This window comes from Oryzias melastigma, unplaced genomic scaffold (genome assembly GCF_002922805.2).
Source record: "Oryzias melastigma strain HK-1 unplaced genomic scaffold, ASM292280v2 sc00160, whole genome shotgun sequence".
In the NCBI taxonomy this organism is placed as follows: Eukaryota; Metazoa; Chordata; class Actinopteri; order Beloniformes; family Adrianichthyidae; genus Oryzias; species Oryzias melastigma.
The window spans coordinates 229,819-254,159 of NW_023416878.1; the positions used below are offsets into that span (position 1 = coordinate 229,819).

A 24,341-nucleotide genomic window follows, 5' to 3' on the forward strand; every position below is an offset into this window, starting at 1 on the left:
AAACAACAAATACTAACGAACAAATAATTAAAATAAAAACTTGTGTTTTAACATAAATATTTCCCTGTATGAAATCTACAGCATAAGTCACCACATAAGAAGTGAACTAGTAGTAGGGGCGGCCGTGGTGCAGTGGTAGGGCGGTCGACTCCTGATCAGAAGTGAGCGGGTTCGACTCCGCCCTTGCCCGCCCATGTGTCGAAGTGTCTTGGGCAAGACACTGAACCCCGAATTGCCTCTGGTGGGAAGTTGGTGCCAGTGTTCGGCAGCGGAGCCACCACCAGTGTGTGAATGTGCGTGTGAATGGGTGAATGGGTCTGTGACTGTGAAGCGCTTTGGGCCCTCGAAGGAGGGTAGAAAGCGCTATACAAGTATACGCCATTTACCATTTCTGCAACCTATTACTTTGTCAAAGACAATGGATATAAAAACTTATTTTTCTGTTGACATGAGCATAAATGCCTCCAAGTGGTCCTAACTGAGCATGCTCCAGCCTGTTTTTAATGAACTTCAGAATGGAGACGGTTCTCTTACATGAAACTTGGGAAAATAAAAGCTGAGATGAGAATTTGTATGTCAGCCCAATATCTGGGTATACATCTGTGAAAATGTTATATTGTGTCAGTATATGAGGGCTGGAAATCTCAGAGCCACTCACCATACGATGCGATTCAGGATACATGGATCCCGATTCCAACAGTATTGAAATATGGTAAACATTGCAATAATCAATATGTTACCTCGGTAATTTGTGATATAAAACTATTTTAAACACAAATCTATCTTTTAATTTTCTTTGAAATCTTTTTTAGAACAATTTAAAACACAACATGTCAATTTTAGGCCCTTTCTAACATTCATTCATTCATCTTCTTGGCTGCTTTTTACCTTTCGGGGTCGCGGGGGTGCCAGAGCCTAACCCGGCTGCTGATGGGCGAAGGCAGGGTTCACCTGGACAGGTCTCCAGTCTGTCTCAGGGCCACAATCACACACACACTCACACATTCATACCTAGGGGCAATTTAGAGTCACCAATTCACCTACGAAGCATGTTTTCAGACAGTGGGAGGAAGCCGGAGTCCCCGGTGAAAACCCACGCATGCACGGGGAGAAGATGCAAACTCCACACAGAAAGGTCCCAGCCGGGATTCGAACAGGGGCCTTCTTGCTGTGAGGCAAGAGCGCTAACCACCGCGCCACCGTGCAGCCCGCCCTTTCTAACAATAAAATAAAATTATCAATAAATACAAACGTGTCTTTACCGTAATTACAAACATTTTACGGTAATAAACAAATAAGCTAATAGACAAAGATCTAGTTAGGAACTAAAATGAGGAGTAAATCAAATGGTCTCATTTCAAAGAGAAATAAATGTGGAAATAAAAAATGACATTGTACACAAAACATACCTAAACATTTGTACTCACTAATCATCTGTCTGGCCTGCGGCTGCTTCTCTGTCCGGCCCATAGACCGTCTAAATAGAACGTTATTCGCATCAATGGTACGGCCCACACATGTTGGTAAAGCGCACTCTGGTGGACTCAACCAACTGTGAGAATTTAAAAGGGGTGCTTATGTTAAATTGTAGCTCCAAAACCAACGGTGCCGCCTCTTAAAGGGACGGACGAACACTGCTACAAAGATTCATTCATGTTCTACCGTGAATATTTTTTTCCATGACGGCAACTGACCGGCCCATGAATGAAGCGGCCCACCGGGAATCCTCCCGACTCTCCCAATTACCCACTCTGCTCTTGGGTCCCTCTCATTCACACACATGTACTCTGTCTTACTGCGGCTAACCTTCATTCCTCTCCTTTCCAGGGCAAACCTCCACCTCTCTAACTCCACCTCCACCTGTTCCCTGCTCTCACTACAAATCACAATATCATCTGCAAACATCATAGTCCATGGTGATTCCTGTCTAACCTCATCCGTCAGTCTGTCCATCACCATTGCAAACAGGAAGGGGCTCAGAGCCGATCCCTGATGTAATCCCACCTCCACCTTGAACTCCTCTGTCACCCCTACAGCACACCTCACCACTGTCTTACAACCCTCATAGAATAGAATAGAATAGAATAGAATAGAATTCAACTTTATTATCATAGCACATGTACACAGGTACACAGCAACGAAATGCAGTTTGCATCCATCCAGAGTGCTTTAGTAGGTATAAATATATGAATGAATGAATGAATGAATGCGTTTATTGTCATTGTAGATGCTACAATGAAATTTAGGTACAGCTCACACCGTTGTGGACAAAAAAATACAACACACAAACAGGAAAAAGTAATAAAATACAAAATAAATAGAAGGAAGACACCTAACTATACAGATATGTGCAAATAAAAACAGGTATGTGCAAACGAGCTGAGTATCAAAAGTAAAGTGACGAGAGACAGAACGGTTGTGCAACAGTTGCATATGAATGTGCAGGTATTCGGGGTTTACTGCTTATTATTTACATTTAGTGCAGTAACACCTTTTGGGAAAAAGCTGTCCCTTAATCTGTTTGTTCTGGCTGGTATGGCCCTGTACCGTCTGCCAGAGGGCAGCAGTTTGAAGAGGTGGTGACCGGGGTGGGTTAGATCCTTAACAATGTTTCTGGCTCTGGTGAGGCAGCGGGAGGTGTAGATGGAGGCCATTGTGGGCAGGGGGCAGCTGATGATTTTTTGGGCTGCGTTTGTCACTTTCTGCAGCCTCTTCCTGTCGGCCACCGTGCAGCTCGAGTGCCAGACTGACATGGCGTAAGTCAGCAGGCTCTCTATGGTGGAGCGGTAGAAAGTCACCAGGAGCTTTTGGTGGAGTCGTGGCTTCCTGAGCACCCTCAGGAAGTGCAGCCGCTGCTGGGCCTTTTTGACTAAGGCGTGGGTGTTGGCTTTCCAGTAGAGATCTGCTGAGATGTGGACACCGAGGAATTTAAATGATTCCACCCGATCCACCTGTTCGCCGTTTAACTCCAGCGGTGTGTGGGTGCCTCTGTCTTACGGCGAAAGTCCAGAATTATTTATTTTGTCTTGGAGGCGTTCAGTGCCAGGTTGTTTGAAGCACTCCACTCTCCAAGTTTCCGGACTTCTTCTGTGTAGGCCGTCTTGTTGTCCCCGGTTATCAGTCCCACCACCGTTGTGTCATCCGCGAACTTGATGATGAGGTTCTCGGGGTGGCTGGGACTGCAGTCAGATGTGTACAGTGAGTACAGGAGTGGGCTCAGCACACAGCCCTGGGGGCCGATGCTGAGTGTTCTGACTGACGAGAGGTGTTGACCCAGTTTCACCTGCTGGGGTCTGTTCACTAGGAAGTCCTTGATCCATGAGCAAGTGGGTGGTGGGAGCCTCAGATTGGTTAACTTGGGGATTAGGATGTCCGGTATTAATGTGTTGAAGGCGGAGCTGTAGTCGACAAATAGCATCGTGACGTAGCTCCCCTGTTTCTCCAAGTGGGTCAGAGCTGAGTGGAGGGTGATGGCTACCACATCTTCAGTGGATCTGTTAGAGCGGTAGGCAAACTGGTGGGGATCCAGGGAAGGGGGGAGGCAGGCTTTGATATGTTTTTGAACCAGTTTCTCAAAGCACTTGGTGATGATTGGGGTGAGTGCAATGGGGCGAAAGTCATTAAGGTCCGCTGTTGGTGTTTTTTTGGGGATCGGGATGATGGTGGCAGATTTAAGGCAAGCTGGGATGTAGGCCTGTTGCAGAGAGTGGTTGAAGATGTCGGTGAAGACCTGTGCTAGCTGCTCAGCACAAGCCTTGAGTACTTTTCCCGGAACTCCATCTGGGCCTGTGGCCTTCCTGGGGTTGACAGTTTGGAGCACCCGTCTTACTTCAGCAACCTGAAGAGTGATGGGAGGGGTGCAGGAGGTTGTTGTGGCTTGAGCAGGGATATTGGGTGATGTGGCTGGGAGTTGTGCTGTAGACTCAAACCGAGAGAAGAAGCTGTTTAGCTCCTCTACCAGTGCTGCGTCTGAAACAACTGGTGACGCTGTGTTACCTCTGTAGTGGGTAATGATCTGGATGCCCTGCCAAACCTGCCGGGGGTGGTCAAGCTGCTCCTCGATCTTGGTCTTGTGCTCCGCTTTAGCTGCTTTGATGCCCCTCCTCAGTTCAGCACGAGCGATGCTGTACTGGGCCCTGTCGCCTGATCTGAAGGCTGCGTCGCGTGCCCGGAGGAGCGTACGGACCTGGGAGGTCATCCAGGGTTTTTGGTTTGGAGATACCCGTATGTTCTTCTCCACAGTGACGGTTTCCACACAGTATTTTATGTAGGACAGTACTGTGTCTGTGAAGGTGCCCAGATCTTCATGGTGGAAAGCTTCCCACTGGGTTTGTTCAAAGCAGGCTTGTAGTCGGGGGAGGGCGTCCTCAGGCCAGGTGGTGATTGTTTGCCTTTTGTTCTTGGTCTGTCGGCTCAGGGGGGTGTATGCTGGGGTGAGGACATAGACTGTATATAAAATAACTGGACAAAGCAAGCCCCCCTACTTCCATGTTCCATATAGGAAGTACCACTGGGTTGCAAAAAGGCCAAAGTCCCATTGACTTACATTGAGAAACAGACAGTTATTTCTCAGTCATTTTATATGTCAGAATAATCATTCTTCCTCTGCTGCTTTCTGATTAACTTCTTTTTTCTAATCCTAATTTTTTTTAAAGATTTTTTTCCATTATCACAAGTTATTAGAGTTATAAATTGACCAATCAGATGGCTCAATAAGCGTTTGTGGGTCTGACGTCGAACGTCTGGGGGGTTTGATTGACAGATGACGGGTAGCCAATGGGAGCAGACTTCATCAATGGGTCCGTGAAGACCTTTTAACACCTACTTTACAATTCAACAATGTAATCATTGTCCTACTGTTGTTTTCCTCAATGGAATGTACCGATGCAGCAGTTTAAAACAACAAGAGGAGCATGCTGTCGACATTTTTAGATGAGGATTTACTCTGTAGAAATAGATTTCAGTCTGAGGTTATGTGCTTTGGACCTTTTTGTTTGTTTAACGTTCGTTTTTCTTTTTTTCACTGTTTTGATTGTAGCTTATAAGTTATAAGTTGCATATATGCGCATAAAATTACCAAACAAAGTTTCATCTTCTTCACTTTTCCAGCTTCAGCCTGAATTAGACGCAGCCGTCTGAGGAGCGCGAGACAGACTTGAAAGGACCTGGTGGTATTTTTAAACAGAAAAAAGATCCAGCTGTTCACTTGTTGGGATGGTTATTTATTTTAAATACCACTGAACACGCTTCTCACATGCATCTGATCAGACTGAAACGTGGCCGCGCATGTGAAGAGACAGCGCGCGAGGGGGTCAGCAGCGTCACCCAAATGCTCCTTTTATCTCGACAAAAAGGAATAAATGTAAGTAAATCCCAAAGGACCGCTGACAGAATCAAATGTTGGAATGGTTCTCCCTCAAAGGCTTCAACAATGACTTGTATAATCATTCCAGTCTCAGTAAAATGCGTACTTATGCCACGATTTGGGAAATACCGTGTATAATATACGCCAAAACCGGTTTTTGCGTGCATATAATACGCGCGGTCCTAAACGTGTTAAAATGTGTTTTCCACGTTTGACACGTCCCCTGGTGGAGGCATGAGCATCACAGACAGCCCCACAAATGATCAATTTGCTTTTCTAATCCTAACCATAACCGTAATCCTAACCTTAACCGGGAACGACGTCATTTAGAAAAGAGCCGGAGGATTTCTGACCATGTGATCAAAACGAAACCTATAAAGTCGTGTTTATTGTATGCTGGCGCAACCCATTCACTACCGTTGCGTATCATATGCACGCAAAAAGCGTGTTTGGCGTATATTATACACGGTATTTCAGAGTGCAAAGTCGTGGAATATGTACGCATTTTACTGAGAGTGTATTGAGCAATTCTCCCGAGCCGCCGTTATTGAAGCTGCTTACATCCGCGGTCACGTGGCCGAGGCGTGGAAAGAGGCAGACGGTTGCAATAAACTCACTCCTGATTGGCGACAGAACTTCCTGTAGATTCCATGACTCAGACCAATCGCTGAAGATTGTTTGCAAATGGCGGTATCCGTTTCAGGAATTGACGGTGAAAGTGGCGGAGGAAGTAATGCATTTCCAATGGGGGACCTCATTTCTCGCTCAGTCCATTATTTTTACAGTCTATGGGTGAGGAGTAGGGAGAGGTGGTCAGACTTCCCCAGGTGGGGGAGGGGCATGGCTCTGTAGGCATGCTTAATGTTTGAATAAACATGATCCAGAGTGTTTGGTTGAAATCCCCTGCAATGATGTGCACACCGTGGGGGTAGGCTCGCTGGTGGTTGTTTAGGACTTCCATTAAAACAGAGAGAGCTGTTTTAACATTTGCGTCCGGTGGAATGTAAACTGCAGTAATAATCACAACAGCTAGCTCACGAGGCAGGAAGAAGGGTCTGCATCTTACTGACATAAACTCTAGGTCGGGAGAGCAGTGTGTGTCCATCACTGTGCTGTTGTTACACCAACCTACGTGCATGTAGATGCAGAGTCCCCCTCCTCTGTCCTTTCCGGAGTTTTTGTTTCTGTCCCATCTGTGTAGCGTGCGGCCTGCTAGCTGCACCGAAGCGTCCGGAATCTGTACGTGAAGCCATGTTTCGGTGATGATTACCGCGCAGCAGTCGCGGACGTAGCGGTTTCCTTCAATTTGTAGCTCCAAGTCATCCGTTTTGTGCGTCAGGGATCGGGCATTGGAGAGGTAGAGGCTTGGCAGCGGCGGTTTCAGTGGCTGTTTCCTTAGCTTTGCTAGCGAGCCGGCTCTGCAGCCCCGCTTCTGCTTCCTCTCGCGGCGCCGCCTGCGGCGCCTGCCAGACCCGACAACAATCCACGGAGATCCCACCGGTCTCGCTATCTCGCTTGGGATGTTATGGGCGCGGTGGAAGTCGCCGCTGATGGTCAAATTCCACTGGAAACCGATGTCCAGGAGTTTAGTGCAGCTGTAGAGTCTTTTCAATTCCGTAATGGGTGAACAGCAAGACGAAACAATGAAAAAAATAATATTCAAAAAGTACAAAAAGGTCCACAAAGAGGAGGAGCTGTGAGCCGCTGCACCTATGCGCGCCGCCATCTTACCCAAATATATATATACAATGTGCAATAAATGTGGAATAAATAGCAGTGAGAGGTATCAACAAGTATCTACAGTATGAAAAATGTACATGTGAAAATTCAACAGATAAAGTGCAGGTGCTATGCAGGTAGTGGTGATTCAGTCCATGTGTTATTGTGAGTGTGTTAAAAAAAAATACAGCCAGAGTGGTGTTTATTCTGCCTAGAGGGTGTTTGTGGCTAAGTTGTCAGGAGGCAGAGTTCAGAAGTGTGGTAGCAGTTGGTAAGAAACTGTTCCGGAACCTGCTGGTTTTTCTCCGCAGACTCCTGTAACGCCTGCCAGAGGACAGAAGAGTGAAGAGTCTGTGTGCTGGGTGGTTGGAGTCCTTTATGATTTTTCCTGCCCTTTTCAGACATTGCTTCTTGTTGATGTCCTTTATGGCAGGAAGTGATGCTCCAGTGACATGCTGGGCAATTTTCACCACCCTCTGCAGTGCCTTCCGGTCTGCAGCAGAGCAGCTCCCGTACCAAACTGTAATACAGTTGGTTAGGATGCTCTCGATGGTGCAGCGGTAAAAGTTTACCAGGATGTTGGTGGACAGGTGGTTCCTCCTCAGAGTCCTCAGGAAGAAGAGGCGTTGGTGAGTTTTCTTTACCACCTTAGAGCATGCTGTTGTCCAGGAGAGGTCCTCAGAGATGTGGACTCCGAGAAACTTAAAGCTGTCCACACGCTCCACAACCTTCCCTTTGATGTAGATAGGTGTGTGTAGGTGAGCGTTCTTCCTGAAGTCCATGATGAGCTCCTTGGTCTTCTCTGAGTTGAGTAGCAGGTTGTTGATGTCACACCACTCTGCCAGATGATCCACCTCCTCCCTGTAGGCAGCCTCATCATTGTCCTTGATGAGTCCGATCACCGTGGTGCCATCTGCAAACTTAATGATGGTATTGGCGCTGTTGACAGGTTTGCGGTCGTGGGTGAGGAGGGAGTAGAGGAAGGGGCTCATCACGCAGCCTTGGGGTACGCCGGTATTTATGGTGATTGTAGATGAGCAGCGGCTGGTCAGGAAGTCCAGTAACCAGTTGCACATGAGGAAGCCAATTCCAAGATCTGTGAGTTTTGCAATGAGTTGTGAAGGGATGGCAGTGTTGAACGCTGAACTGAAGTCCAGGAACAGCATTCTGGCGTAGGTGTTTCAGTTGTCCAGGTGAGAGAGGACAGAGTGCAATGCTATGGATACTGAATCCTCTGTGCTCCTGTTCTGCCGGTACGCAAATTGGTGGGGGGGGCATGATTTGAGGTGTGTTAAGACCAGCCGCTCAAAGCACTTTGTGATGATGGGGGTGAGGGCTATCGGGCGGTAGTCATTAGGATTTGTTGGGCTGGAGTTCTTTGGTAGTGGTACAATGGAGGTGGATTTGAAGCAGGTCGGTACCACAGCACGAGCCAAGGACAGGTTGAATATGTCCGACAGTACTCCTGCCAGTTCTCCAGAACATGCTCTTGGAACACGTCCAGGGATGTCATACATGTCCTGCACTACTTCAACATACTTCTCTGTCACTCCAGACTTCCTCATACAATACCATAATTCCTCTCTGGGCACTCTGTCATAAGCTTTCTCCAGATCTACAAAGACACAGTGGAGATCTCTCTGATCTTCTCTGTACTTCTCTATCAACATCCTCAAAGCAAATGTTGCAGCTGTAGTGTTCTTTCTTGGCATGAAACCATACTGCTGCTCACAAATGTTCACTTTTGCTTTCAGTCTGGCTTCCACTACTCTTTCCCTCACCTTCATTGTATGGCTCATCAGCTTTATTCCTCTGTAGTTACCACAACTTTGCACATCTCCCTTATTCTTAAAAATGGGCACCATCACACTTCTCCTCCATTCCTCAGGCATCTTCTCACCACCTAAGATCCTGCTGAACAACCCAGTCAAAACTCCACTGCAATCTCTCCTAGACACTTTCATACCTCCACATGTATATCTTCAGGACCAAGAGCCTTTCCACTCTTCATCCTCTTCAAAGCCCCTCTCACTTCACCTTTACTAATCTTTCTTACTTCCTGCTCCACAACCGTCACCTCTTCTACTCTTTGTTCTCTCTCATTCTCTTCATTCATCAACTCTTCAAAGTATTCTTTCCATCTTTCCATTACACCACTGACACCTGTCACCACATTACCATTCCTATCCTTGATCACCCTAACCTGCTGCATGTCCTTCCCATCTCGATCTCTCTGCCTTGCTAGTCTGTACAGGTCAGTCTCTCCCTCCTTACTACCCAACCTAGCGTACAAGTCATCATAAGCTCTTTGTTTGGCCTTTGACACCTCTACTTTCACCTTACGCTGCATCTCCCTGTACTCCTGTCTACTCTCCTCAGTCCTCTCAGTGTCCCACTTCTTCTTAGCTAGTCTCTTACTCCGTATACACTCCTGCACCTCCTCATTCCACCACCAAGTCTCCTTATCAACTCTCTTTCCTGATGACACACCAAGTACACTCCTACCTGTCTCCCTGATCACATTAGCTGTAGTTATCCAGTCATCTGGGAGTACCTCCTGACCACCCAGAGCCTGTTTCAACTGTTTCTTAAAAGTCATGCAACAATCTTCTTTTTTCAGCTTCCACCAGTTTGTCCTCTTCTCTGCCTTTGCCCTCTCTTTCTTCATCTTCTTCACCACCAGAGTCATTCTACACACCACCATCCTGTGCTGTCTGGAAACACTCTCACCAACCACTACTTTACAGTCACTGATCTCCTTCAGATTACACCGTCTACACAAGATGTAGTCTATCTGTGTGCTTCTACCTCCGCTCTTATAGGTCACTCTATGTTCCTGTCTCTTCTCAAAGAATGTATTCACTATCGCCATTTCCATCTTTTTTGCAAAATCCACCACCATCTGTCCTTCTACATTCCTCTCCTGGATACCAAACCTGCCCATCACCTCCTCATCACCTCGGTTTCCTGCACCAACATGACCATTGAAATCTGCACCAATGACAACTCTCTCATTTCCAGGGATGCTCATCATCACTTCATCAAGATCCAACCAGAACTTCTCCTTCTCTTCCAGCTCACATCCTACCTGTGGGGCATACCCACTGACAACATTGAACATGACACCCTCCATTTCTATCTTCAGACTCATCACTCTATCTGACACTCTTTTTACCTCCACAACACTCCTAACAAACTCCTCCTTTAGGATAACTCCTACTCCATTTCTCTTCCCATCTCCACCATGATAGAACAACTTGAACCCTGCTCCTAAACTTCTAGCCTTGCTACCTTTCCACCTGGTCTCCTGGACACACAGTATGTCTACCTTTCTCCTCTGCATCATGTCCACTAACTCTCTACCCTTTCCTGTCATAGTTCCAACATTCAAAGTCCCAACTCTCAGTCCAACACTAGTGACTTTTACTCTTCTCTCTCTTCCTATGAACCCGCCTTCCTCCTCTCCTTCTTCCACCAACAGTAGTCCAATCCACCCTGTCGGTGAACAGCACCGATGGCGGTCGTTGTTAACCCAGGCCTCGACCGATCCGGTATGAATATCATGGGTCTGATTCACACATTTGATTTGGCAAAGATTTTACGTCGGATGCCCTTCCTGACACAACCCTCTGTATTTATCCGGGCTTGGGATCGGAACAATGAGACCCTGGCATGGGCCCCCTCGTGGCTACATTTGCTAATTTCCTCAGTGTGGAAGTCAGCATTTGTTACTCCTCTGTTAAAAAGAGGTGACCCAGCAGTCTTAACTAACTACAGACCAATTTCTAATTTATGTGTCCTTGCAAAAATTCTGGAATCGCTTGTGAGTGACCAACTCAGAGACTTTCTATGCTCAAACGAGCTTCTGTCAAAACTACAATCAGGATTCAGAGAAAAACATAGCACCGTCACTGCTGCCACAAAAGTGACCAATGACATACTTGCAGCTCTTGACAAAAAGCAATACTGTACTGCACTTTTTATAGATCTGTCAAAAGCATTTGACTCTGTGGATCACACAATTTTAAAACAAAAACTCATGAATTTGGGTCTGTCAGAGTCTGCAATGTCTTGGTTTGCTAATTATTTGAGAGGAAGAGCCCAAAGTATTAAACATGATGATTTGCGTTCTGAAGTTGTGAATGTCCACAAGGGGGTGCCACAGGGCTCAGTATTAGGACCTTTCTTATTTATAATCTACATCAATGAACTGGGCCAAAATGTATCTGAAGCCTGTATACATCTTTACGCTGACGACTCAATTATTTATTGTTTTGGTTCATTCCCCTCTAACGCTGTTCAATCTTTACAGAAAGCTTTTGATATTGTGCAACATACACTCATTCAGTTAAAATTACTTTTGAATGCTGACAAAACAAAACTAATGTTGTTTTCACAGAAAAAGGCCGCAATTTATACCCACGGTGTCCACTATTGAAGGAAAGGAAATTGAGGTTGCCCATCAGTATAAATATCTGGGTATTTTGCTTGATGACACTCTGAGTTTTAAACCACATGTTGAAACCCTTGTGAAGAAACTTAAACTCAAACTGGGTTTTTTATACCGAAACAAATGCTGTTTTTCTTTTAAAGTTAAAAAGTGCCTTGTTGCTGCAACTTTTCTACCCATTTTAGATTATGGAGATCTGCTCTATATGAACGCCTCTGCTAATTGTCTTAGTAAGATTGATTCTGTGTACCATGCTGCTCTAAGGTTCATCACCAACAGTAGGTCATTGGCCCATCGCTGTCAGCTATACCTCAAAGTGGGATGGCCTTCTCTGTCCACCAGGCGATTAACTCACTGGTACAGTTTTATTTACAGAGCTATACTTGGACTTCTCCTGATTATATTTGTAACTTAATCACACAGAGTAAGACGCCAAACATCACATATTCCGTATGTGTGGAGAAACAAATCAATTGTCTGAGCAGCTTTAGAATGTTGTAAAGGGGTGGATGAACTACGGTCCAGGTTGGAGAAGTAGCAATTAAAATCGCCTGCTAATATAAGCAAGTGTGTGTCCATATCTGGTAGATGAAAGAAGAAATGTGAAAAAAATAACAAGGTTGTCCCTGTTAGGTGCATATATGTTAGCTAGAATTACTGGAGTTTTATATAGTCTACCCGTAACAAAAATGAACCTGCCTGAAGAGTCTGCCACCATTTTCAACATTATAAATGGATTGTTTTTATTGATTAAAATTCCCCTCGATTTCCGTCAAAATTGGAGTGAAATACTTGGCCTATCCATTGTCCTTTTTAGTCAGAAATGGTCCACTCTGCACAGGTGTGTTTCTGGAAGAAAGGCTATGCTTACATTAAGCTGTTCAAGGTGCGTTAGCACCTTTTTCTCTCTACAGGGTGATTTAAAGATTTAGCGTTCCAGCTTACTAAATTTACCTAACAGCTTGCAGCTCTAGTTCTATTATTTGTATCAGCTATTCTATTGAATATATATTGTATATTGAATACTGTAAATTTATACATACATCCATATAACACAAAGAAAACGAAAAGGACAAATCTTCTAATAAACCAAATGACTCTCAGACAATACTTATGCAGTTATGTCTCATCCCATGCCACCAATTATAGGAACGTGGTGACCCCCAAACCCCACATGTTTACATCCACACATAGATGCTTGTACTAGGGAGCTGCAACGTTAACACAAGCTCAGCTTCAAGCACAGAAATAAAAGGCGCTGGTTAGACTTATAAAGACAATGTAACTGTCTTTACCTCTAACTTGCAATTAAAAAGAGAATAACAAATCCAAACAAAAACCTCCTCAGGTCAGTAAAAATATATACATTTAGTGCCCAGTTTTAAATCGTAATAAAAGTCTTTGTTTCCTCACCACGATATCAGAAGAGCAAGAAAGAAATAAATTCAAAAAGAGAAAATTAAAAAATGGAAGAATAGGAAGAGATGTGTAAAAGGGGAATAATATTCTGAGTTCTACATCCCAATCCTCGGCCCTGCTTTCACTGATGATGCTCGTCTTGACGCAGGACATCACTTTTTCTGGATCCAGAAAGTCTTTTTGGAGTCCATTGTGTGAGACCCAGAGTTTTGCTGGGTGAATGAGTCCATAGCGAACCCCGGTTGTCCTGTCAGGAGTTGTTTCACCTCGAACTCTTCCGCGCCACGCTGGGGGGGGTAATCCGGAAAGATGGAGATGGACGTTGAGCTGTATTTTAGTTTTCCCACTGCCAGTCTGGCGTGGCGTAGAATCTCCACACAGTCTGGTGATAATTCAGCATTGCGATAATAGGGCGTGGTTTCCCTCCCATCCGTTGTACCTGCGGGCTGCGGTGCGACCTGTCAATCATGATTTCTTTGTCCATGAGGAAAACGTCCTTCACTAGCTTTGAGACCGAAGCCAGGAAGCTCATGTCAGTGTCCTCTGGAACATTCAGGATTCGAATATTGGATTGTCTCAGCCTCGGAGCATGTAGTCAGACTATGCTCCATGTCCGTGACTTTGTTTTTAATGGAGTCCAGGTTGGGGCGGAGCAGTGAAATGTTTTTAACGGCTTGTATCTCACTTTTCACTCCACTGAACGCCTCAACGAGTATATCTTTCAGCTCTGATCAAAGTAGTGTAGAGATGACCTCTTTAACTGAGGTGAGGATTTTTAGCTCTGATGTCAGTCATGGCGTCGGTTAGCTTAGTCTGAGATTTTTTGGGATTGGAGCAAGCCTTGCTAGCCGCTGGTCTGGTTCTTCCCATATAGATGTATTTAGCAAGTTGGTTGCCATAAAGTTAAGAGTTGGGTGGAAAATAGCTTGAAGCTTATATTTCGTGTCAGTTTGGGGTATGTCAAGTGACAAAAATGACATTTTATAATAACATTCACCAGAGCTTCCCAAAATGCGTCCTACTCCATGCTCACTTAGCTCTGCCCTTCCAGCAACAGAATGTTTAACTAAAGTGTTGATTTGAAGACAGCGTTGTTGTTACACACTGACGCTAGCATGCTACAATACTAGCTGCTAATGCTACCGAGCTGTTTCTAAGCTAATGCTAACAAGCTGCAGCAGCAGTTATTCATAGGACATTTTAAAAAAGCAATATTTTATAAATTTACAAACAGCGATGAATCCGTTTTGTATTATCTTTATTAGTGGACTCTAACATTACAGAACTGGGGTTGAGCTAAATATGCCCCCTCCCTCCCCCTCGTGAGAGAGCTGCATCTTCACTGTCAATGATATCAGGACAAATATTCAAAAACATTGAAATTTTTTAAAGTTCTTTTTGTTATGTTTTAATATAAAAATAATTAAGTCGTATGGAGAAAGAATTAAGAAAAGAGCATTTTCTGTCAATCTGCCCCCTTTGCTAAAACTGTCCTGGCTTTCTCTTTTACAGTGAGAATACAAAGACGTGTTCATGCAGTTTATTAATTAATTTTAGAACATTTCATTTTCATAAAAATTACAGAAAAGACTTGTCTTTCTCATCTGGTTCAGACAACAGGTGACTGACAGTCTTAGGGATACAGAGCGGCTTTTAGCTGTGCTTAAGAGAAGAAACAACTAATTTATGATAGAAAATAAAACTCTTCATAGACGGTGTTAAAACATCTAAACCTCAGAGCAAAGACTGATTAGAGATCAATGAATGAGTTCCTTGGGAAACAGTTTTTTTTATCTGATGTTTTTATGTCGCGACTTCCTCTCTGTTTGCATTGAACATAATATTTTTAAGATAACACCTTTTTTGTAAAATAATGTAATAATTTGTCCAGTAAAAAAATCTGTTTACATTTTTTTTAATCTACTGAGTCAAAGACTAGATTTTGGTCACTGGGGTTGTGAATTCAAACTTGGAGCATCAAACCACACACAGCAACATCAGTTTGAATGTTGTTGCTACCATAAGTGCTCTGCCGAATGATTTGTAACTTTTGTTAATGAAAGTAAAAGGAGGGACAAAAAAAATCTACAAAAATTGAAAATCAAATGTGGAATGAAAAAAATCAGAGATACGATTTTTTTTGCCATATCACCTAGCCCTAGCTGTTATCAAACAATTCAAATGGTAAATGGCCTATACTTGTATAGCAATTTCCTACCCTCCTTGAAGGTCGAAAGCGCTTCACAGTCACAGACTAATTCACCCATAAACACACAAATTCACACACTGATGGCTGCTCTGCTGCTGAACACTGGCGTCAACCTATAACCACCAGAGGCAAGATGGGGTTCAGTGTCTTGCTCAAGGACACTTCGATACATGGGTGGGCATGGCAGTAATCGAACCTGCAATTTTCCAATCAGAGGTCAACCACCTACCACTTTACAAACATAAAACATTGTATACCACCGCAAAGCCAATATTTAAAGCTCCTGTTCTCCACATCAGGAACAGCTCATCCACAATGATTGCGTTGACTTTAGAAGATTTATGGTAACTCAAAAGCATGCATTACTTAGGTGTCACCAGTGACAACTCTGGTGTTAAAAAGGTTAAACCTGAGCTTCATTCCATAGATGTAGCTTTTTACCCTTCACCTTATGCTAATGTAGAACCAAAAGAAAAGGTTTTCGTGAACACGGAGCCTCTTTACCATCCAGGATGGGTTTCCAGGTCGTGATGGCTCTTCCAATCCTGCTCCACTCAGCTCCTCAAAGCTCAAGTTGAAGCTGTACATGGGTGAGGCATCCATGTTACCAGTGCCAGTGGTGGGCGGAGCCTTCACCCTCCTTCCCACCTCCGTGGGAACCCCCACCACGCTTCCTTGTTCACTGACCGCTTCCTCGTTCATCTGGCTCTCCATGTGGCGCATCTCCAGTACCTGTGTGGAAAGAGGAGGTGGTACAATCTGCTGTGTCAGTGTGCTGTACACATGCACACAGTGGACTCACCGTGGCTCTAAAGAGCTGCCAGTCTCCAAAGTTCATGTTCATCTCTTTCTTCAGCTCGTCGATGTTACACTGGAACAGAACCCGGCCGTTCACGTTCGCCTGGAACCAGAACAACAGAGTCAGCTGGTCTGGCCTGCAGCAGCAGTAGTGGCATGGAGCAACTCCCACCTTCCTGATGGTGGCGGTGTACTGCCCAACCATGCTCTGGTCAATGCCCTCCATCTGCCGCACTCGCTCACACACTGCATCAGTCGTCATGGAGCTGAGGGGGGTGGGCGTGACCCCTGACACAACAGAGGCAGAGCCCTAAATGTAGAGCAGAGGTGTCAAACTCAATGGCACAAGGGGCCAAAATCCAAAACACACCTTAGGTCGCGGGCCGAACAGGATAGACTTTTATTGAAAAATCTAAAACTACATTTTTAAAACTTTGAACCTCTAACTTTTTAAACATAATTATGGACTGAATGCTGTGAGCTGAATTTGGCAGCTGAAGATGCTAGTGCTGATAGCGGAAGATGCTGAAATTAATAGCTGACAGCCTTAAAGAAGCCTAAATTAGCCAAAACAGCTATAATTTAGCTGAAATATTAGCTAAACTCCAAAATGAAAAAAAAAAATGAAAAAAGCCTAAATTAGTCAAAATAGCTAGCATGTAGCTGAATTATTAGCCAAACACCAAAACAGCCTAAAAAAAAATTAAAAGAAAGCTTAAGTTGGCCAAAACAGCTAGCATGTAGCTGAACTGTTAGCTAAACTCTGAAACAGCCTAAAAATCTTAGTAAATGCTAAAATAGTCCAAAAAGGAAGCAGAATGTCAATTTTTCAAACTATAAAACCGTAACTTTTTAACATAATTATGAATAATAAAAAGGAAGGAATGTTATTCCAGAATAAATCAACTTAAACCTCAAATAATTTTCAATATTTTACTCTCTGTGAAAATATATTTTGTAATAATTATACAAGTTAAAAAGAAGTGCAAGATAACATCGAGCCATTAATAACAATAAAACAAAATGATCTGGAGGGCGGGTTCGATCATCCGGAGGGCCGGATTTGGCCCCCGGCCTTGACTTTGACACGTGATGTAGAATATCATAAAGTGGACTAGTGTCTGTGACAAAGAGGAGCATCGCAAACCCTCTGGAGACTGAGTCCAGGTCCTCATAGTCTGATCTGGTCTGCACTAAAATTGAAAACCTGCAGACTAAGAAGAACAAAGTCCTCAATTAACCCTCAAGTTCTACTCTAAGGTAAAGCTTCCCCCTCACCCAACTCTCAGCTCCAATCCCATTGGTCAGCTTTAAAGGTTGGGCTCTGCTTCTTCTCCTTCCTGTTTGTTTGAGGGAGATCAACCAAAAAAATAAGAGAAAAGCAAGAGAGTCAGCTACAGCCCCAGCCACTGAAGTACACAGCATCACCCGAGGCAGCTGCGCCTCCCGCGTTTTGCTTCTTGCAGAAACAAGAACTAAAAGTGAGGTGAAAGTGTTTTTCTTTATTCAGTGTAAAGCTGTACTAACACACGGATCTGCTCCTCTGTAAACAGAAGCCGCAATGAACACTGACAGAAGACAGAGGCATGCAGGCATCAGTAGAGGCTTCAGTGAAGAGCTCCCTCCTCGCTGCTGAAGTGTCCTGATTGTCAGTTTACACAAACCCCACCTGCAGCTTAGCTTGAGAAGAGGCTGCATGGCTCCTTGATCTCTAGGTCCTCAGAAGGAATAGTAGAGCTCCTGCAGCTGCAAGTTTACTAAGAAATGCTTAACCAGTGGACAACACTTTTATCCACGATCAGTGAAAAGCTGGTCTTATGCAGAAGAACACCAGACCCCACAGGAAGTAGGTGGGGCCTAACATTTTGAGGGTCAGACTGACCCCGCCCACAGTCCTGCTGCGAGCATACTTACAGGTAAGGTGGCGTCTCTGCTGCCGGCGTGTTTAGGAGGCAGGTGCTGATGGAAGTGGATTGGGTAGGGTGCCACAAAGGGGCGTGGCAGCTGGTAAAGGTGGGGGAAATATGGCTGTGGGAAGGGGTGGTGGGGTAAGAAGATCCAATTAAAAACTGAAATGACAGAGTGCTCCTCTGCAGCAGCAGACTTCTACCTCGGGGTGGAAGCTGTGCAGCAGCAGAGGCGCACCCACATGAAAAACAAACATAAAAAACACAAGACTCAAAGATGAATGAAACTGAACTGAGAGGCGGGGTTACATGACCTTCCAGCATTTACCTGCAACATCCCCCCTTGAGCTGCCAAGTAGCTGTGGGGTGGGCCTTTACTCACCCGGTTGTAGAAGGGGTGCTGTGGGCCAACCATGCCGCTGTAGTAGCTGCTGTGGGGAGGGGAGAGCACACCCCCGGGGGGCTGGTTGAAGGGTCCACAGAAGGAGGCAGAGGGTGAGTAGCTGGAAGACACCTGACTGTAGACCGAGGTGGGGCGGGGCTGAGAATCGGTCAGGGCAACAGCTGGATATGTGACCCCACCTATGTTGATCTGCTCGCGAGCGGCGCGAACATCTGGACAGACAGACCACCCCCTTGAGGTGAGCAAGAACAGCCAGGTACGGCAACAGTAATGGTGCTTTCATACCGAACGTGGCAGGCGGGTCAAATTCACGTCTGCCGCCTCTCTTTTGACGCCTGTCAAATTTACTGCTCAATGCCTTGACGCTCCTGCTGCGGAGCAACCGCCAAAATTGTTCTGGAATTAAATTCTTGTCACATCATGGATTTTGTTTAGCGAGTAGCTTGGGTTTATAGAACTCTACACCAGCAGTCAACAATCAAGCACGTCGCTGCGTTTGATTTCACTACAAGTTTCAAAGTCTCTCTGGTTCTGTGTGCTTCATTTGTGCAGTGATAGCATCACCTGAGGGCCGTTTTAAATGCTACTTCCATTTGTCTTTGGTCCAGTTTGAGCTCTAACCATAGAGAGGGGAAATAAAAATAAAACTGGGGGATGTTTTTATTATTGTCTTGACGAAAATAAGAAAATCATCATAAGTCCATGAAGCTAGAGCAGTCCCAGCGGATCTCCGGGCTACTGGGCAGCTAACCGCCGGCGGGCAGGGACCTGCAGCCTGGGCAGTAAACCTCACTAGATCTACCAGGTGCCTGGACAGCAGCACTCGCCATCAGCTCTTCTGGACTCGGAGGAGCGGAGCTAACTAGCTCGCTAAGCTATCCACCAGCTGGCTGACCAGCGTACCCGTCCATCCAGCTCAATGAGCTCTGTGACGTGCATCGAGTTAACATTGAAAGTTGACATCTCTGACACGCATGCTGCGTTCGGTGTGAAAGCACCAAAGTCATGCACATAAGCCTCACCTGCAATGATCTCCCGCAGTTTGGGGTCCAGATTGACTGTGCAGGGCAGGAAGGTGCGGATATCTCTAGCTGTGAGAAAAGGGGTCCGCGAGGACAAGAAGACCTCGAAGCTGCGGACATCTCCATCAATCTCCAGCAGCGGCTCCACGTCTTTGGTAGTTGGTATGTTCTTTGACACTCTGCGAACACAAACAATTAGGTCGCCTGAGTCTGGGGGGTGGGGGGGGGGCAGAAGACGGTGCAACTTCTGACCTCTCGTAGATTGTCTTGAGCGTTGCCTGGTCGGGGACCCCGTCAGTGTCCTCCAAGAACAGGATGAGCCAGGATGTCCTGTAAGGCCACTGTTCCGTCATGTTGATCCATGAGGCCAGCCGGTCCCAGTTGAAGCTGATCTGATTGGCTCGTAGAAGACGGCCTGGACACACAGGCAGGAAGACACAGCTTCATATTCTGCTGCAAATGGTTATCCAGGACTGAGCAGAGAATCACCTGTGACAGAGACAATGTTGAGTAGCCGCCGCATGGTCTGTGGGCTAATGTCACTGAACCAGTCCTCTGTCACCATCAGCTTCGTCAGGTCAAAGGACATCTGACGGGTCACAGAACGCTGCACCTGTCGGCGCCGATACGTGTCCTGCAGCACATACACAGGAACCCATGCAGAAGGTTACAGAAACAACTCACTCACAAGATAGCAGGCCTGTGGAGCTCAGGTACTGATGCTTCACTGTTTTAGATTTCTCAGTTCTGTGGGGGAGGCGTGGTGGGTGGGCCATGAGCTCTTTTGGTTGCCTCTTACCCGGCGGTTCAGAGCAGTCTTGCTCCCAAACTTCAGCTCTCCCAAGCTGTGCTGGGACAGTTTCCTGTCCAGCTCCTCGTGCCAACCTGCAGACATGTGCATCACTTCAGGCTTCTGTGCCAGCTCTCAAACACCCTCCTCCCCTCCATACACAGAGCTTTGGCAGTGCTGTGACTACCTTCAGAGTTGTTACTGTCTCCATTGGCAGGTGCAGAAGCGCTGATCTTCCTGGCACTCGACAGTCCCCTGCTGTTCAGGAACACGGGCAGGTGCACGATGTTCCTCATGTAGTCATGTCCATTTATATTGGAGTCTCTTAGGACGGTGTTCAGGTTCTGATTGATAGCTTTGATGATGATATGAGGGTCACTGGCGAAGATGGAGATGAAGGGACCCTTGGAGAACAACACGCGCACCTGCAGAAGCCCAAACCCACAGATATTGCTTTGTTTTTTCCTCACAGGCCTAAAACTTCCTGCTCCACCGTCCTGAGTAAGACGTACAGATGACCAGCGCAGCTTTATTGAGAAAGACTCCTGAGTTCCTTTATCTGCACAGCTCTGAGCTCCGACAGGTGACTCCGCCTCAGTAACAAACCACCTGGTGACGACTCTGATGAAGACGAAAGGTCTCCGTCGAAACATGTCAAGTAGGAAATAATCGTATGTCTGATAGCAAAATAACCAGAACAGTCAGCTCTGAGCTCAGCTCTGTGAACAAATGCCTGCAACAGTAGATCCAGTTTGTTTCTTCTCTGAAGCTTACACAGGCGTTGCACTGTACTACTGCTGCCAGTCGTCTAACCCCGGGCTTACACCGCCAGCGTCACGGCTACGTTGCGCGCACCGTAGTCTTTTCGTAACATTAAAAGTGCGAGAGGAACTTCCACTGCAGGCGTTCACGTCCTGCGTCTGCGGACTGACCTCTGCGTCGCTGCGAATCACTTTCGTTTGGTTCAAATTTTGACGGATGCCGCAGCTGATCGTCATCACTTTCTGTGAAGTTGGGGCTATTCACGACTTAAACCGGAAACCACGCGAGCGAATGTAAAGTGCATCCGGTATATTTTCAAAATAAAACAAACTTTCCACTGAACTCGCCGGTTTCAGAGTGTCGTAAACATTACGTAATTTTCGGGTTACTCAAAGTGTGTCGCAGCACAGCGTTGTCAATTATAACCATGGACGACGAGAAGCTGATCATAGAGATCCAGCACTAGTCTGTCTGGGCTGAGCTGTGGCTGGAGCAGCAGCCAGTGTAAGCCATCGGCTTTAGCTAGTCCACTCCTGCAACGCAACGAAGCCTTGACGCTAGCGGTGTAAGCCCGGGGTAAAAGTTTAACTAAGACTCAAAGTTTTTAAAAAGGAAATGAGGTTTAGCTATTGTCAACCTTTTCTTATTTTTATCCCGACAATGAGGAGTTTAGGTCTCCCTGATTTTTTTGTGTTTCAGAAAAAGGCGGATCTTCCCCTTAAGTGAGCGCGAGTGTGTCTGAGATGGAGACACATCCCTGTTCCTCTTTTCCCTTCAGGTAGTACTAACTAAATATTTTTAGTGAATTTTACAACTATAGTTTTAGGACAATTGTTATTCATTTTAACACTTTTAATTGCTTTTTAACAGCTCCATAATTTTAATACTTTTAATCTAACCTGTCTATAGCTGTTCTTGCTTTTATTTACTTTGAACCTGCTTGTGTGTGTGTTTGGAGCAATGGATGAATTGCAAGTTCCTTCGGGATTAATAAAGTACTCTATCTATCTTCATCCCTAACTTTAGAAATATCATCTTTAATCTACAAGCTCTTACATAGCCCCAACACCCATACCTGCTTTCCTCTCTTCCAGCTTTCTTTGTGCCACACTGCTTGTCCATTAGAACAGCTGCCAACAACCTGCTATTGATCAGAATGATGGACCTGCAGCTTCACATTGACTTGGTTTCCATTCCTCTCTGACTGAGATCCCCTCCATGTTTAGCCACTTCAAGTAAAAGACTGCAAACCTGACATGATGGCCTGAAAGCCTTGATCTGGAACATGTGCATAGCAGAAAAGTCCTTACCGTGTCCAGCATCTGTAGGACTTTGTCCTGCTCACAGGAGTCCAGCCCATCAATCACCACCACTAGCCTGGTCTGGTGTTGGGTAAAGCCGTCTATGGTTTTGGCCATCTTCGCCATCAGCTCTACTTCGTTCTTCAAGACCTGCAGGAGGAGAAATTCAGAGATAGAAGTCGCTCTGCAGACGTAAGATGAAAAGAAAGCTTTGAGCCCCTACCTTCATGAAGCCTTCGCTCTTCAGCTTGTGCATCTTGTTGGCAGCACCGTGCAGCCTCTTCCTCTGGGAGTTTAGTACCGAGTCTGTGACCTGCCACCACGTCTTACAGTTCAGCAACACAGCCAGGCCCACAACACTGCCCACACCCACCAGCAAAGCGTTGACCGTTTGATTCTCCCCGTCCACCTTAAAGATGGCCAGCAAGGCCAAGCCGCTGACCAGGCAGAGCAGCACGAAGATGAATAGGATGAAGGATGGTAGGCAGCACGTCTTCTTCCACTTCCTGTTTTTTCCTGAAGAGACACCGGGATACAGATTTCAAGTCATTAGCACAGGACAGATTGATGACTAAGTCAGCAGTCAGTAAAAGTTGACTAATATTTGCAGCCAAAACCCTCCTCATCAATTCTCCCACAATACCTTGGGTCTCTTCTGCTTTAAAGACTCGGAAAAGACGTGTAGCTAGAAAGCCAAACTCTCGCTCGCATGCATCTGACAGCGTGGCGATCATTTCTGCCATAGACGTCTCTCCGCCCACGCTGGACAAACGATTGTAGTCTGTGAACAGGAACCTGCAGAGGGTACAGTTTTCAGCCTACTGTGAAGCTTCTTAAGTCTGAAAGGTGAGCGTGGCATTACCTGACAGGCAGAGCTCTGGTGCTCTGCTCAGGCAGCTCCGGCGGGTTAACAAACATCAGCTTCAGAAGCAGCTCCAGATACCCAATGTGACGGGCCAGGCGGGTGCTGAGGAGCCAGGCCCAGGTCCAGCTCTCACCCTCCCTCCGCCCACCAAAGTAAACCACCACTGCAGAACACAGGAGTGTCGTCACAGTGACACTGGAAATAATTCTTTAGTAGTCTTTTGGAATGTTTGCGCACCACTAACCAAAAAACAGGTAGAGCAGAGCCAGCAGGCTGAGGGACACCGCCATGGCCAGTTTGGGGTCAGCAGTGAAGCCCAGGATAATGGTGACTGAGCCACAGACCAGCAGGGACAGGAAGACCACCAGCCAGGAAAACTGAAAGAGCGGCTCAATCTGCTGCCCAGCAAATGTCTTCATCTCATCTGAGTAGGAGGGAGAAAGGCTGTGAACTGTGCCTGAGCTGAGCATGCTCAGTGCGCCAATGTTTGAACACCCACCCTCCAGTTTCTTTAGCAGGAAGGACTTGCCACTGCCCCACTGGGCATACAGGCCCACGCAGATGGGGGGCTGCATAGTGGGCTCACTCAGAATATCAGCTAAAGCAGAGCTGTACAGGTCATAGCCCAACATGTCACCATCAGTCTCAGTGGGGGACAGGTGACCTGGGGGGCAGATGAAGCAGAGCTTGATATCTGTATAAAAATAGGTCTTTAGTGGTTTGCTGCATGTACCACAAGTTCAGTTTGAGCATTACTGGTTCAAGTCCCAGTCCTGACGAGGTCCTGTCTAAAGCCTCGTTTCCACTGAGCAGTTTGGTACGGTCCAGTTCAATCCGGTATTTTGAGCGTTTCCATTGTTAAATGGATCCATTAAAAAGTTCCAACCTGTACCTCTTGAGAGACCCATCTGTTGTAGGTCCATAGAAAAATGAAACAATACGGTCGGGGCGGAGTCGCTGTAACCACTCGTTAAGTGGCAGAAAGTGATGACGACATTAAAAAGCACCAGTATAGCGGCAAGCTAGCAATTCCATTTTCGTCTTTACGGCGGTTTTCTTCTTAGCCGCCCGCAATATTCTTTCAAACAACATTAAATTCCTGTTATTCACGATGTACAAAAAGTAAAGCAAGAAAAAGACGAGCTGCTGGATGACCTCCAATGTCGTTGCTTTACTAATTATCCCACTACAATGACAGTCTACACCATGCATGTGCTGTGAAAACAAATCGCTACGTGGAAGCAAGGCTTAACTGAGTGGAAATGCTCCCCAAAATAAAGTGGACAGTACCAGTCCTCCTGTACCGGACTGCTCTGAGGAAACAAGGCAAA

The 24,341-nt window shown here is 45.9% G+C and overlaps 1 protein-coding gene across 7 annotated transcripts in view; it reads right to left on the bottom strand.

Annotated features, from left to right (window-relative positions):
* Window positions 1–24,341, bottom strand: part of kidins220b (kinase D-interacting substrate 220b) — a 51,741-nt gene that overhangs the window by 5,505 nt on the left and 21,895 nt on the right. For 5 of the 7 annotated variants that reach the window (XM_036210696.1, XM_024260934.2, XM_036210699.1 and 2 more), the window contains 16 exons: window positions 23,510–23,674; window positions 23,255–23,434; window positions 23,008–23,173; window positions 22,789–22,940; window positions 22,369–22,661; window positions 22,155–22,295; window positions 20,270–20,507; window positions 20,092–20,177; window positions 19,782–19,926; window positions 19,545–19,707; window positions 19,293–19,471; window positions 18,250–18,482; window positions 17,875–17,988; window positions 16,133–16,270; window positions 15,965–16,063; window positions 15,667–15,894 (listed from right to left, as the gene is read on the bottom strand). In XM_036210696.1, coding sequence (XP_036066589.1) covers window positions 15,667–15,894; window positions 15,965–16,063; window positions 16,133–16,270; window positions 17,875–17,988; window positions 18,250–18,482; window positions 19,293–19,471; window positions 19,545–19,707; window positions 19,782–19,926; window positions 20,092–20,177; window positions 20,270–20,507; window positions 22,155–22,295; window positions 22,369–22,661; window positions 22,789–22,940; window positions 23,008–23,173; window positions 23,255–23,434; window positions 23,510–23,674 — 2,720 coding nt within the window. The remainder of the gene's footprint in view (window positions 1–15,666; window positions 15,895–15,964; window positions 16,064–16,132; window positions 16,271–17,874; window positions 17,989–18,249; window positions 18,483–19,292; window positions 19,472–19,544; window positions 19,708–19,781; window positions 19,927–20,091; window positions 20,178–20,269; window positions 20,508–22,154; window positions 22,296–22,368; window positions 22,662–22,788; window positions 22,941–23,007; window positions 23,174–23,254; window positions 23,435–23,509; window positions 23,675–24,341) is intronic. The other 2 variants (XM_036210698.1, XM_036210697.1) reach the window with 1 other exon arrangement.